General features: G+C 46.5%; 1 protein-coding gene across 1 annotated transcript in view; it reads right to left on the bottom strand.

The window, feature by feature from the left end:
- lemd3 (LEM domain containing 3) overlaps positions 1 to 16,453 on the bottom strand; it is a 70,224-nt gene that overhangs the window by 19,503 nt on the left and 34,268 nt on the right. Inside the window, exons 4-6 of the mRNA XM_072485176.1 lie at positions 14,637 to 14,713; positions 11,620 to 11,699; positions 11,360 to 11,505 (exon numbers count right to left, since the gene is read on the bottom strand). Of these exons, the coding sequence (XP_072341277.1) occupies positions 11,360 to 11,505; positions 11,620 to 11,699; positions 14,637 to 14,713 (303 nt within the window). The remainder of the gene's footprint in view (positions 1 to 11,359; positions 11,506 to 11,619; positions 11,700 to 14,636; positions 14,714 to 16,453) is intronic.

Raw genomic sequence — 16,453 nt, 5'->3', positions numbered from 1 at the left:
GAAAGCTCACTCAGTAAGCGTTGCGCAGGTCAAAGAGACACAGCCTGAGTGAGTAAGACACATCCAGAGTGGGATTTTAAAACTTGGTAATTTGGTGCAGTGAGGTAATTCGGCGCAGAGTGGGAGAAGGTGCGTTTTCCCTACTGTTTTGTTCTCTCTTTCTTCGGGCCTAATTTCAGGAGCCGTTCGAAGGAGGAGGAGCAGTCTTTGTGTGAGTATAAAAACCTAACGGTAACGTCCTGTTTTCCACTTTTTTTTCTTCAGATGTGAATTCAGAGGGAAGCTGTGATCTGATTGGTTGATAGCAAATCTGCCCCAAATTTTAAAAAAACACAGCTAAACTCGTAAACTTAAATTAAACTAATTAATTAATTAGAGATGGCTGGTCAGGTGATGTGCTTGAGCTGCTTGATGTGGGAGCTGGCAGATCCCATTGCGAGCTGCAGCGACCACATCTGCAGTAAGTGTTGGCTGCTCGAAGAGCTCCGGCTCATAGTTAATGAGCTGGAGTCTGAGCTTCAAACACTGAGGCACATCCAGGAGGGGGAGACTTACCTGGACACTTTTTCAGGAGGCAGTCACACCTGTCAGAGTAAGTAGTTTAAATCCTGCCAGTGGCCAGGGACAGCAGGGTGTGACTGCAAGTCAGGCAGGTAAAGGGAACCAGCAGTCAGGAACTCAGGAGCCTCAGCCCTTGACCCTGTCCAACAGGTACGAGGCACTTGCTCCCTGTGTAGATGGCGAACAGGGCTGCAGGAAGGATGAGTCAGCTGACCAAGGCACCATGGTTCAGCAGGCCATTCAAGGGAAGGCAGTAAATAGGCAAGTTGTAGTTGCAGGGGATTCTATTATCAGGGGGATAGATAGTAGCCTTTGTGAGCAGGATAAAGAGTCCCACATGGTATGTTGCCTGCCCAGTGCTAGGGTGCGGGACATCTCTGACCGGCTTGGAAGGATACTGGAGAGGGAGGGGGGAGGATCCAGTTGTTGCGGTCCATGTCGGTACCAACAATATAGGCAAGTCTAGGAAAGAAGACCTGTTTAGAGATTATAAAGAGCTAGGATTCAAATTAAAAAACAGGTCCTCAAGGGTCATAATCTCCGGATTACTGCCCGAGCCACGTGCAAATTGGCATAGGGAGGCAAGAATAAGGGAAGTTAACACGTGGATGAAAGAGTGGTGTGGGAAACAGGTGTTCCTTTTCATGGGACACTGGCATCAGTTTTGGGACAGGGGGGACCTATACCATTGGGATGGTTTCGGAACACTGGTCCCAGCCTGAACCGAGCTGGGACCAGTGTTCTGGCGAAAAGAGTAAATAGGGTGGTCAATAGGACTTTAAACTAGAGATTGTGGGGGGGGGGGGGGGGGGGGGGGGGGGGGGGGGGGGGTCAGGGAATCAAGAGGTGAAGTAATCAGTGGGAAGCGTAGCTGCTTAGGCATACAAAAAGCACGAAAAGACAGAACTCAGGAGAGGTTACGATAGTCCCCATCCCACAAAATATGACACAGTGTATGGAAAGGCTCAGTAAACCAAGGTCCACCACACTAAGAAAACAAAAAGGGACGGTCAATAGAGAATTAAAGGTGCTATATTTAAATGCACGCAGTGTACGGAACAAGGTAGATGAGCGTGTGGCCCAGATTGTGACTGGCAGGTATGATGTGGTAAGCATCACAGAGACGTGGTTGCAGGGGGTTCAGGACTGGCATTTAAACATCCAGGGATTCACAACCTATCGAAAAGACAGAGAGGTGGGCAGAGGGGGCGGGGTTGCCTTGTTAATAAGTTTGCCGATGATACAAAGATAGGTGGGGGGGCAGGTAGTATTGAGGAGGTGGGGAGGCTGCAGAAAGATTTAGACAGTTTAGGAGAGTGGTCCAAGAAATGGCTGATAAAATTCAATGTGGGCAAGTTCGAGGTCTTGCACTTTGGAAAAAAGAATAGAGGCATAGACTATTTTCTAAACGGTGACAAAATTCATAATGTTGAAGTGCAAAGGGACTTGGGAGTCGTAGTCCAGGATTCTCTAAAGGTAAACTTGCAGGTTGAGTCCGTAATTAAGAAAGCAAATGCAATGTTGTCATTTATCTCAAGAAGCTTGAAATATAAAAGCAGGGATGTACTTCTGAAGCTTTATAAAGCACTAGTTAGGCCCCATTTAGAATACTGTGAGCAATTTTGGGCCCCACACCTCAGGAAGGACATACTGGCACTGGAGCGGGTCCAGCGGAGATTCACACGGATGATCCCAGGAATGGTAGGTCTAACATACGATGAACGTCTGAGGATCCTGGGATTATATTCATTGGAGTTTAGGAGGTTGAGGGGAGATCTAAAAGAACTTACAAGATAATGAATGGCTTAGATAGGGTGGATGTAGGGAAGTTGTTTCCATTAGCAGGGGAGACTAGGACCCGGGGGCACAGCCTTAGAATAAAAGGGAGTCACTTTAGAACAGAGATGAGGAGAAATTTCTTCAGCCATAGAGTGGTGGGTCTGTGGAATTCATTGCCACAGAGGGTGGTGGAGGCCGGGACGTTGAGTGTCTTTAAGACAGAAGTTGATAAATTCTTGATTTCTCGAGGAATTAAGGGCTATGGAGAGAGAGCGGGTAAATGGAGTTGAAATCAGCCATGATTGAATGGTGGAGTGGACTCGATGGGCCGAATGGCCTTACGTCCGCTCCAATGTCTTATGGTCTTAATAGGGATCCAGGACAGAATAGTCTCTAGAGGAGAAGGAGGAGAGGGTAGAGTCTCGGATATCTACAAGGTGCTCATGAAGGGGGAAGAGTCCCAGACGGAGGAACTGAAACTCAAATGGGAGGAGCTGCTCAGCGGGGAGATGGAGGACGGGCTGTGGGCGGAAGCTCTGAGTTGGGTAAACTCAACCGCAACATGTGCCAGGCTCGGCCTGATTCAATTTAAGGTCGTTCACCGGGCCCACATGACGGTAGCTCGGATGAGCAAACTATTTGCGGTAGAGGACAAGTGCGCTAGATGCGCGGGAGAACCAGCGAACCATGTTCACATGTTTTGGGCATGTCCTAAGCTTAGGGAGTACTGGGAGGGATTTGCGGGGGTCATGTCCCGGGTGCTGAAAACAAGGGTGGTGATGAGACCAGAGGTGGCAATTTTCAGGGTTTCGGAAGATGTTCTGGCCTTTGCTTCCCTAATAGCCTGGCGGCGGATACTGTTGGCATGGAGGGACTCAAAGCCCTCAAAGACCGAACTATGGCTTTCGGACATGTCAAGTTTTCTGTGCATGGAAAAAATTAAGTTCGCCTTGAGGGGATCTGTACTGGGGTTCGCCCGAAGGAGGCAACCATTCATCGACTTCTTCGCGGGAGAGTGAACGTCAGCAAGGGGGTGGGGGATTAGGGTAGAGTAGGAGGGATAAATAGGCGGGTAGTGTCTAGGGGAGAGGAGCGGGCATGTGCAGTATGGTTTGACTGAAGTAGTAGTTTTATATTGATGTTTGCACATTTCTGTTAGCTGTAACTGTTTACAATGCCAAAAAATACCTCAATAAAATTGTTTGTTTAAAAAAAAAAGAAAACAAAACCACCCTTGATGTAGCAAGAATGACAGACAACCAGTCAATTGGGTTGCAAAGATGATGAGTGGAAGGAAGAGGACTGAATACCTCTTTGTATGGGCCATCATACATAGAGGGCAAACCGCCTTTGAAATTTATATTTGTTCATGGGAAAGTGGTGGTGAATTGCCACCTCTGCAGTCCATTTGGCGTAGGTCCACCCACAGTGCCATCACGGAGGGCCTTCCAGGATTTTGACCCAGCGGGTGGTGGTGTACCTATTTTCTTGCCACACTTTTGGCTCTTTAAAGTGGTCGAGGTTTGGAGGGTGCTGTCAAAGGAGGCGTGGCAAGTTGCTGCAGTGCATCTTCTAGATGGTACACATTGATGCCGCTGTGTGCCAGTGTTGGAAGCAACAGATTATTATTTAAGGTGCTGGATGGGCTGCTGATCAAGTGGGTTGCTTTGTCCTTGATGGTCTCGAGCTCGGTTGCTGAAGCTGCATTCATCCAGACAAGTTGGGAATATTCCATCATACTCCCAACTGGAGTCTTGTATATGGTGGGCAAGCTTTTGAGGAATCAGGAGAATGACACAACACAAATTCCTAGCCTCTGAACTGCCCTCATAGCGACAGAATTTATATTGCTACTCCAGTTTTCTGGTAGACGATAACCCCCGGGATAGAATCTATAGAATCCCTACAAAGCAGAAGGAGACCATTCGGACCATCACGTCTGCACCGACCCTCCACAAGAGCACTCAACCTAGGCCTACTCCCCCACCTTACCCCCATAACCCCGTGCATCTATCATGACCAATCCACCAAACCTGCATATCTATGGACTGTTCTTTGGATGTTGATAGTGATTATACAATGACGAGAATACTATTGAACATCAAAGAGAGATGGTCAGATTCCAACTCTTAAGGGCAACGACTCCACTATCAGCCACAGAGGTGCTCCAAACCATTAACTCGTCTTTTCATAGATTTGTTTTTTTATTCGTTCATAGGTGGGCTTGGCTGGCTATGCCAGCAATCACTGCCCATCCCCAATTGCCCTCAAGAAGGTGGTGATAAGCTGCCTTCTTGAATCACTGCAATCCATGTGGTGTAGTTACACCCAGTGCTATTAGGGAGGGAGTTCTAGGATTTTGACCAAGTGACAGTGAAGGCACGGCGATATATTTCCAGGTCAGGATGGTGAGTGGTTTGGAAAGGAACTTCCAGGTAGTGGTGTTCCCAGGTATCTGCCGCTCTTGACCTTCTAGATGGTGGTGGGCGTGAGTTTGGAAGGTGCTGCCGAAGAAACCTTGGTTAGATCCTGCAGTGCACATTGTAGATGGTACACACTGCTGTTATTGTGTCAGTGGTTGAGGAATTAATATTTGTGGTTGGGGTGCCAATCAAGCAGGCTTTGGCCTGAATAGGACCAAGCTTCATAGATGTTAAAAGTTTATGTTTAAAAAAAAAAAAAAACACCTTTTGGTGGCCTGCGCACTTCCCCAGTTCCGGCTTCGTTTTTAAACTGCTGCTTAGGCTGCCTTGGAAGATTTTAAATACAAAATTCTTGCTAAACCTTTGAATCCCCCTCCAAAAAAAAGTTCAAGTTCGCTACAAGTCGAATGATGCTTAAAGTCCACCATTTCACTCACATCACTACAACGATCGCTCAGTAGTTTCTTTTTTTTTTTAAATAATATTTTATTGAAAATATTTGGTCAACCAACACAGTACATTGTGCATCCTTTACACAACATTGTAACAATACAGATAATAATGACCTTTTTAAATTTAAACAAAAACAACAACAAATAAATAAATATTAAATAACAAAAAATAAAAACTAGCCCTAATTGGCAACTGCCTTGTCTCAGGCCACCCCCCCCCCCCCCCCCCCCCCCCCCCAAAGTCCTGGGCCGCTGCTGCTGCCTTCTTTGTTCTCCCCTATCTATCTTTCCGCAAGATATTCGACGAACGGTTGCCACCGCCTAGTAAACCCTTGAGCCAACCCCCTTAGGACGAACTTAATCCGCTCTAACTTTATGAACCCCGCCATATCATTTATCCAGGTCTCCACCCCCGGGGGCTTGGCTTCTTTCCACATTAGCAATATTCTGCGCCGGGCTACTAGGGACGCAAAGGCCAAAACATCGGCCTCTTTCGCCTCCTGCACTCCCGGCTCGTGTGCAACCCCAAATATAGCCAACCCCCAGCTTGGTTCGACCCGGACTCCTACTACTTTCGAAAGCACCTTTGTCACCCCCATCCAAAACCCCTGTAGTGCCGGGCATGACCAAAACATATGGGTATGATTCGCTGGGCTTCTCGAGCACCTCGCACACCTATCCTCCACCCCAAAAAATTTACTGAGCCGTGTTCCAGTCATATGTGCCCTGTGTAATACCTTAAACTGAATCAGGCTTAGCCTGGCGCACGAGGACGACGAGTTTACCCTGTTTAGGGCATCTGCCCACATCCCCTCCTCAATCTCCTCCCCTAGCTCTTCTTCCCATTTCCCTTTTAGTTCGTCCATCATAGTCTCCCCTTCGTCTCTCATTTCCCTATATATATCCGACACCTTACCGTCCCCCACCCATTTCTTTGAGATGACTCTGTCCTGCACCTCTTGTGTCGGGAGCTGCGGGAATTCCCTCACCTGTTGCCTCGCAAAAGCCCTCAATTGCATGTACCTGAATGCATTCCCTTGGGGCAACCCATATTTCTCGGTCAGCGCTCCCAGACTCGCAAACTTCCCATCCACAAATAGATCTTTCAATTGCGTTATACCTGCTCTTTGCCACATTCCATATCCCCCATCCATTCCCCCCGGGGCAAACCTATGGTTGTTTCTTATCGGGGACCCCCCCAGTGCTCCGGTCTTTCCCCTATGTCGTCTCCACTGTCCCCAAATCTTCAGTGTAGCTACCACCACCGGACTCGTGGTATAGTTCCTTGGTGAGAACGGCAATGGGGCTGTCACCATAGCCTGCAGGCTGGTCCCCCTACAGGACGCCCTCTCTAATCTCTTCCACGCCGCTCCTTCCTCCTCTCCCATCCACTTACTCACCATTGAAATATTAGCGGCCCAATAATACTCACTTAGGCTCGGTAGTGCCAGCCCCCCCCTATCCCTACTACGCTGTAAGAATCCCTTCCTCACTCTCGGAGTCTTCCCGGCCCAAACAAAACCCATGATACTCTTTTCTATCCTTTTGAAAAAAGCCTTCGTGATCACCACCGGGAGACACTGAAACACAAAGAGGAATCTCGGGAGGACCACCATCTTAACCGCCTGCACCCTCCCTGCCATTGACAATGCTACCATATCCCATCTCTTGAAATCTTCCTCCATCTGTTCCACCAACCGCGTCAAATTTAGCCTGTGCAATGTGCCCCAATTCTTAGCTATCTGGATCCCCAGGTAACGAAAGTCTCTTGTTACCTTCCTCAACGGTAGGTCTTCTATTTCTCTACTCTGCTCCCCTGGATGCACCACAAACAGCTCACTCTTCCCCATGTTCAATTTATACCCTGAAAAATCCCCAAACTCCCCAAGTATCCGCATTATTTCTGGCATCCCCTCCGCTGGATCCGCCACATATAGTAGCAGATCATCCGCATATAAAGATACCCGGTGTTCTTCTCCTCCCCTAAGTATTCCCCTCCATCCCTTGGAACCTCTCAGCGCTATCGCCAGGGGCTCAATCGCCAGTGCAAACAATAATGGGGACAGAGGACATCCCTGCCTTGTCCCTCTATGGAGCCGAAAATATGCCGATCCCCGTCCATTCGTGACCACACTCGCCACTGGGGCCCTATACAACAGCTGCACCCATCTAACATACCCCTCTCCGAACCCAAATCTCCTCAACACCTCCCACAGATAATCCCACTCCACTCTATCAAATGCTTTCTCGGCATCCATCGCCACTACTATCTCCGTTTCACCCTCTGGTGGGGCCATCATCATTACCCCTAACAACCTCCGTATGTTCGTGTTCAGCTGTCTCCCCTTCACAAACCCAGTTTGGTCCTCATGAACCACCCCCGGGACACATTCCTCTATTCTCATTGCCATTACCTTGGCCAAGACCTTGGCATCTACATTGAGGAGGGAGATTGGTCTGTAGGACCCGCATTGTAGCGGATCCTTTTCCTTCTTTAAAAGAAGCGATATCGTTGCTTCTGACATAGTCGGGGGCAGTTGTCCCCTTTCCTTTGCCTCGTTAAAGGTCCTCGTCAGTAGCGGGGCGAGCAAGTCCAAATATTTTCTGTAAAATTCAACTGGGAATCCGTCCGGTCCCGGGGCCTTTCCCGTCTGCATGTTCCTAATTCCTTTCACCACTTCTTCTACCGTGATCTGTGCTCCCAATCCCATCCTTTCCTGCTCTTCCACCTTGGGAATTTCCAGCCGATCCAAAAACTCCATCATTCTCTCCCTCCCATCCGGGGGTTGAGCTTCATACAATTTTTTATAAAATGTCTTAAACACTTCATTCACTCTCTCCGCTCCCCGCTCCGTCTCTCCATCTTCGTCTCTCACCCCCCCTATTTCCCTCGCTGCTCCCCTTTTCCTCAATTGGTGTGCCAGCAATCTGCTCGCCTTCTCTCCATATTCATACTGTACACCCTGCGCCTTCCTCCATTGTGCCTCTGCAGTGCCTGTGGTCAGCAAGTCAAATTCCACATGCAGCCTTTGCCTTTCCCTATACAGTCCCTCCTCCGGTGCTTCCGCATACTGTCTGTCCACCCTCAAAAGTTCTTGCAACAACCGCTCCCGTTCCTTACTCTCCTGCTTCTCTTTATGTGTCCTTATAGATATCAGCTCCCCCCTAACCACCGCCTTCAACGCCTCCCAGACCACTCCCACCTGAACCTCCCCATTGTCATTGAGTTCCAAGTACTTTTCAATGCATCCCCTCACCCTTAAGCACACCCCCTCATCCGCCATTAGTCCCATGTCCATTCTCCAGGGTGGACGCCCTCTTGTTTCCTCCCCTATCTCCAAGTCTACCCAGTGTGGGGCATGATCCGAAATGGCTATAGCCGTATATTCCGTTCCCCTCACCCTCGGGATCAATGCCCTACCCAACATAAAAAAGTCTATGCGTGAATAGACTTTATGGACATAGGAGAAAAACGAGAACTCCTTACTCCTAGGTCTACTGAATCTCCACGGGTCCACCCCTCCCATCTGCTCCATAAAATCCTTAAGCACCTTGGCTGCTGCCGGCCTCCTACCAGTCCTGGACTTCGACCTATCCAGTCTTGGTTCCAACACCGTGTTAAAGTCTCCCCCCATTATCAGCTTTCCGGTCTCTAGGTCTGGGATGCGTCCTAGCATTCGCCTCATAAAATTGGCATCGTCCCAATTCGGGGCATACACGTTTACCAACACCACCATCTCTCCCTGTAATTTGCCACTCACCATCACGTATCTGCCCCCGTTATCCGCCACTATAGTCTTTGCCTCGAACATTACCCGCTTCCCCACTAATATAGCCACCCCCCTGTTTTTCGCATCCAGCCCCGAATGGAACACCTGCCCTACCCATCCTTTGCGCAACCTAACCTGATCTATCAGTTTCAGGTGCGTTTCCTGTAACATGACCACATCTGCTTTAAGTTTCTTAAGGTGTGCGAGTACTCGTGCCCTCTTTATCGGCCCGTTAAGCCCCCTCACATTCCACGTGATCAGCCGAGTTGGGGGGCTTCCCACCCCCCCCCCCTTGCCGGTTAGCCATCATCTTTTTCCAGCTTCTCGCCCAGTTCCCACGCAGCTGTATTTCTCCCAGACGGTGCCCCCCCCGCCCATCCTTTCCCGTACCCACTCCCCCCTTTCCCCAGCAGCAGCAACCCAGTAATTCCCCCCTCCCCCCCCCCCCCCCGCTAGCGTAATTACTCCCCCCATGTTGCTCCCAGAAGTCAGCAAACTCTGGCTGACCTCGGCTTCCCCCCGTGATCACGGCTCGCCCCGTGCGGCGCCCCCTCCTTCCTGCTTCTCTATTCCCGCCATAATTATCATAGCGCGGGAACCAAGCCCGCGCCTCTCCCTCGGCCCCGCCTCCCATGGCCAACGCCCCATCTCCTCTCCCTCCCCACCTCCCCCCATCACCACCTGTGGGAGAAAGAAAAGTTACCATACCGCAGGATTAATCATACAATCCCTCTTCGCCCCCCCCCCCCCCCCCCACTCGTCCCACCACTTTGTCCAAACGTTCATTTTCGTAGTCCAATCATTCCAATTTTTCTTCTACAATAAAAGTCCACGCTTCATCCGCCGTCTCAAAGTAGTGGTGCCTCCCTTGATATGTGACCCACAGTCTTGCCGGTTGCAGCATTCCAAACTTTATCTTTTTTTTGTGAAGTACCGCTTTGGCCCGATTAAAGCTCGCCCTCCTTCTCGCCACCTCCGCACTCCAATCTTGATAGACGCGGATCACCGCGTTCTCCCATTTACTACACCGAGTTTTCTTCGCCCATCTAAGGACCATTTCTCTATCCTTAAAACGGAGAAATCTCACCACTATGGCTCTGGGAGCTTCTCCTGCTCTCGATCCTCGCACCATAACTCGGTATGCTCCCTCCACCTCCAACGGACCCGTCGGGGCCTCCACTCCCATTAACGAGTGCAGCATCGTGCTCACATATGCCCCGACGTCCGCCCCCTCCACACCTTCAGGAAGGCCAAGAATCCTCAAGTTGTTCCTCCTTGCGTTATTTTCCAGTGCCTCCAACCTCTCCACAGATCGTTTCTGGTGTGCCTCCTGTATCTCCGACTTCACCACCAGGCCCTGTATTTCGTTTTCATTCTCTGCTGCTTTCGCCTTCACGACCCGAAGCTCCTGCTCCTGGGTCTTTTGTTCCTCTTTCAGCCCTTCAATCGCCTGTAATATCGGGGCCAACAACTCTTTCTTCATTTCCTTTTTTATCTCCTCCACGCAGCGTTTCAAAAACTCTTGTTGTTCAGGACCCCATATGAAACTGCCACCTTCCGACGCCATCTTGGTTTCTGCTTGCCTTCCTTGCCGTTGTTCCAAAGGATCCGCTGCAATCCGGCCACTTTCCTCTCCTTTTTCCATCCGTGTCCAGGGGGAACACCCTTCTGGTTTACCGCACGGTGTTTTCAGCCGTTAAAATTGCCGTTGGGGCTCCTATCAAGAGCCCAAAAGTCCGTTTCACAGGGAGCTGCCGAAACGTGCGACTCAGCTGGTCATCGCCGCACCCGGAAGTCCGCTCAGTAGTTTCTAAGCAGAATACACCTGTCAATACTCTGTTTTTATAATATTTCTGTAGATCAGCCACACTGAGAAATGTTTTGGTTACTGGAACCTTTAACAAGTCAGTAAGTGTATGAAGTAATCTTTTTGGAGGAATGAAGATGTAACAATTCAATAGAACATTCCTCTCCTTTCAACAGGACTGTCAATAAACCTGGTGTGGATAAACCTGGTGCACCCAGAGTAATTTGAACCGAGGGGTTTGAAGGAATGGGGAGAGGATGTAAGAAGGTGTCACAAGTATACCTCGAATAGGATGGTAATTTAATTTAAAAATACATTGGAGATGGCCATTCGGATTATTCTGTAATCCGTGGTACTATTCATTATAAAATGATGTCGGTCGTACAATCTTGGTGTCCTACATAATTGATATTGTATATATCTGCCTTAAGTATAACTTCTCCCTTCAATAGTTTACCAAATATGTTCATGTACATAGAGTTGAAGTCAACACAAGAAAAATATGATGAATTTCTAGCATGTATAAGATACTTTAGTGTTGGAAAAATTACTGCATTTGAGACTCACCCACAAGGAATATAAACATTCTGTGCAAGACAGTTAAAAATGCACGACGAAAGCGACATATGAAGGACATCTGTGGATGGGTGGATTCCAAGTACTGTACTTCACTCACTGCATTTACCTTTGCATTTGAGTCGCTGCCAAGCAATCTGTGCAATAAGACAAAACCTAGTTATTATGGCCCTGTTACGCTGAAGATTTGTTTTGCAATTGCATCTGTATTTCAGGCTCAGGATCCATCCTCAATGAACAAACTCACTCACTTTATACCAAAGTCATCTGTACTCTGTAAAATCCACTGTAGTGAACCATTAAATTTCTCTTCATGATTGGCATCATGGACCTGTATGATATTGATCAAAGACATTTTAGATTATAGATTTTAGAATTCAGAGATTAACCAGACCAACCACCACATCCAGGTAGTCTTTAACTAGGTATTTATGCGTATTAACAAGTTAGGCACAGAACTAAAGATAAAATCTGATTTCCCCTTGCGTAAAAAAAACTACAGAAAGTGGAACATGTTCAAACATAGCCAATGTCAACTGACCTCAAATGAAAAACTGCATAATATTCAGTTCAGAAAAACAATGAGTACTCAGGAAAATTTGTCTTTTGAGTGGAAAAAGCATTGGATTGATTGTAGAATAATGAACTACACATAGATTACAAGTTTGTTCAAGGACTTTGTCACATAGAACTAAATTATAATTCAAGAGTCGTCAGCAAAATCTAACGGCCAAATAATATTTGACAAGTGGTTGTAAAGAGTAGACCAAATTCAAGATTGCACATTGATTAACAAATGATTTTGTTTATCCATTTATCAAAAATATATCATCATAGAATCCCTACAGTGCAGGAGGCCATTCGGCCCATCAGGTCTGCATCAACTCTCCGAAAGACACCCTTCCTAGGCCGCCCCCCATCCCCATAACCCAGTAACCCCACCTAACCTTTTGGACACTGAGGGGTAATTTAGCGTGGCCAATCCACCTAACCTGCATCTCTTTGGATTGTGGGAAGAAACCGGAGCCCCAGGAGGAAACCCCCGCAGACACGGGGAGAATAGCCAATGTTGTTCCTCTGTTTAAGAAGGGTAGCAAGGATAATCCAGGGAACTACAGGCCGAGCCTTACTTCAGTGGTAGGGAAATTACTGGAGAGAATTCTTCGAGACAGGATCTACTCCCATTTGGAAGCAAATGGACGTATTAGTTTTGAGGCAGCATGGTTTTGTGAAGGGGAGGTCGTGTCTCACTAACTTGATAAGAGTTTTTCGAGGAGGTCACAAAGATGATTGATGCAGGTAGGGCAGTGGATGTTGTCCATATGGACTTCAGTAAGGCCTTTGACAAGGTCCCTCATGGTAGACTAGTACAAAAGGTGAAGTCACACGGGATCAGGGGCGAGTTGGCAAAGTGGATACAGAACTGGCTAGGTCATAGAAGGCAGAGAGTAGCAATGCAAGGATGCTTTTCTAATTGCGGGGCTGTGACCAGTGGTGTTCCGCAAGGATCAGTGCTGGGACCTTTGCTGTTTGTAGTATATATATATATATATATATATATAAATGATTTGGAGGAAAATGTAACTGGTCTGATTAGTAAGTTTGCAGACGACACAAAGGTTAGTGGAATTGCGGATAGCGATGAGGACTGTCAGAGGATACAGCAGGATTTAGATTGTTTGGAGACTTGGGCGGAGAGATGGCAGATGGAGTTTAATCCGGACAAATGTGAGGTAATGCATTTTGGAAGGTCTAATGCAGGTCGGGAATATACAGTGAATGGTAGAACCCTCAAGAGTATTGAAAGTCAGAGAGATCTAGGTGTGCAGGTCCACAGGTCACTGAAAGGGGCAACACAGGTGGAGAAGGTAGTCAAGAAGGCATACGGCATGCTTGCCTTCATTGGTCGGGGCATTGAGTATAAGAATTGGCAAGTCATGTTGCAGCTGTATAGAACCTTAGTTAGGCCACACTTGGAGTATAGTGTTCAATTCTGGTCACCACACTACCAGAAGGATATGGAGGCGTTAGACAGTGTGCAGAAGAGATTTACCAGAATGTTGCCTGGTATGGAGGGCATTAGCTATGAGGAGCGGTTAAATAAACTCGGTTTGTTCTCACTGGAACGACGGAGGTTGAGGGGCGACCTGATAGAGGTCTACAAAATTATGAGGGGCATAGACAGAGTGGATAGTCAGAGGCTTTTCCCCAGGGTAGAGGGGTCAATTACAAGGGGCATAGGTTTAAGGTGAGAGGGGCAAGGTTTAGAGTAGATGTACGAGGCACGTTTTTTTTTTTTTTTTTATACACAGAGGGTAGTGGGTGCCTGGAACTCGCTACCGGAGGAGGCGGTGGAAGCAGGGACGATAGTGACATTTAAGGGGCATCTTGACAAATACATGAATAGGATGGGAATAGAGGTATATGGACCCAAGAAGTGTGGAAGATTCTAGTTTAGTCGGGCAGCATGGTCGGCACGGGCTTGGGAGGGCCGAAGGGCCTGTTCCTGTGCTGTACATTTCTTTGTTCTTTGTACATCATAAAAATGTTAAAAAACCAATGGAATCTATTATTATTGTGGTGGCAGCTGATTTAGAACAGTCATTTCCATTCTAATTAGATCAGGACATCAATTCTAATGTTTATAATTTTCATAACCTGTGCAGTTATTCAGAACATTACATGAGCGGTCATTTTAATTTCTACAAGGTTATAATAGCTACATGCAATTGTTCTTGGAAACCATCATGGTTGTTATTCACATGAGGGCTCCTATTAGAATTTTTCAAAATTGTAGGTAGAATTGTGGGCACAACTATAATCACGTGGATGCAAAGTCATGCAATATCGATGCTTTCAACTGGCAAAAAATGATTACAATACTTTTGCCTCCCAACTTTTTAAAAATAAATTTAGAGTACCCAATTATTTTTTCCAATTAAGGGGCAATTTAGCATGGCCAATCCACCCAAGTTGCACATCTTTGAAACCCACGCAGACACGGGGAGAACGTGCAAACTCCACACGGATAGTGACCCAAGGCCTGGATTCGAACCTGGGTCCTCAGCGCCGTAGGCAGCAATGCTAACCACTGTGGCACCGTGCTGCCCTGCCTCCCAACTATTTTAAAGGTTACATTTTCTAGTATCTCAGCAGTTCATATAACTGTAGAAACACAAAGCATTCTATAGCTGAGAACTGGCTAATCAATTAATGTAATAAAACAAAAACAAACATGCAAGGATAAGATACGCCTGAAATAACTTACAGTCACATATTCAGCAGCATCTTGGACAGAAAGACTTCTGTTTTTATAATGGACATGATGTCCGCAATCATGGTCTCCTGGGATTAGAGAAAAATATCAGCAATATAAATCAGGTCAATATAGAGCCTTCTTAAAATTGCTGATGGAAAGTAAGCTTAAAACAAGTGGCAAAAAAAACAGCATGGTTCGCAATTGTAAGATGCAACACTGTTATGCTGACATAGCACTTTGAATACCAGTAGGCTGCCCTGACTTCAACTGTACAGACATCTTAAAAATGTCAACAGAAACATATGAACTACCCTTTCTTTTGATTGTTTAAGTACTGATTCAGAGTTTAGGCACTAATGACAGTTTCTTTTTAGACTAGTCCTTTGAAACTTTGTCTTGCTCTTCTGTTCATACCTATTAGCTTACACTGATTTCCTTGATTGTCAGAGTTTTCTGGTCACTTCATTAACAGCCATCGTTCACTCGGCTCCACTACTTCCCCACCCTAATTTATGGCTCCCCCTTTCAAAGAAAAAATTCTTTATAAATGCGTTTCTCATATTTCACACCAAATTGCAATCCAAAACAATCTTAAATATTCTTGAATACCAAAAACCCTACTGCATCATTTATGTGCTAAATTTGATACCCATTTTCAAATGGCACATGGCTGATTACCATCAGCAATGCTGATTGATTATATCTGGGATTGCAAAGGATTCATGTGCAAATACAAAACTGTTGAATATAGTTTTTCAGAGACAATGCCATGGACTATCCAATTCTAAAAATAGTTAAGTAATTGTTAATTTGCCAATGTCCAATACATCAGAACTGTTACCTCAATATGAGAACTTGAATGATTTAATGCATAAAAGTAGCTTCAGACTTTCAGCTAAAAGGCTTGGTTTCTGCTCTGTAAAAGGCACTTTGAGATGTTAAATGGTCGTAAAAAATCACTATAAGTGAAACTATCTTATACTAAAGCAGTTAATCTAACACAAGCAGGAATTCAGGGACTGAAATTGTCCTCTGTGCATCAGAACTGGGTTTTTGGGGATTGGGAAGCGAGGGCTTCTGTCATAAATCATGATCCTGGTTCCCTATTTAGTGATTCCTAAAAGCATTTTGACATTGAGTGTGGACAAGATTGACCACATAAATAACCTGTCCACATTAACTTCTTAGGGCCACATCTGGAAAAAAAACAGGATGTACAAAATGGCTGGACAGCTGGGCAACCGTACTCAGTCAAGAGTTGGCGTTTTCAAAGATGATGGACAAAATTAGCCAAAACATCTAAAGTAACTAGAAACGTTAACAGCAATCAGAAACATTAATAATAATAGCATAATAATAATCTTTAATAGTGCCACATGTAGGCTTACATTAACACTGCGATGAAGTTACTGTGAAAAACCCCTACGACGCCTGTTCAGGTACACTGAGGGAGAATTCAGAATGTCCAATTCACCTAACAAGCACGTCTTTCGGGACTTGTGGGAGGAAACCGGAGCACCCGGAGGAAACCCACGCAGACATGGGGAGAACGTGCAGACTGCGCAGACAGGTGATCCAAGCCGGGAATCGAACCCGGGTCCCTGGCGCTGTGAAGCAACATTGTTAACCACTGTGCTACCGTGACGCCCTGTCTGTGGAAAGAGACATTTATAAAAACAAATAATATAACAGGCTGCAGCTGAAATGCATCAGATCTGTTGGGAGTAAATACCTCAATTTGATAGAAAGCATGACATATTTGAAAGATGTTGAATAATTAACTGTGTTTAGAACATTGACAAGTGAGTCAAGAGTTTATATTTTGG

The sequence above is a fragment of the Scyliorhinus torazame genome, chromosome 19 (genome assembly GCF_047496885.1).
Source record: "Scyliorhinus torazame isolate Kashiwa2021f chromosome 19, sScyTor2.1, whole genome shotgun sequence".
Lineage (NCBI taxonomy): Eukaryota > Metazoa > Chordata > Chondrichthyes > Carcharhiniformes > Scyliorhinidae > Scyliorhinus > Scyliorhinus torazame.
Note: the sequence above shows the minus strand (reverse complement) of the source record. Positions and strands in the feature narration are given on the sequence as shown.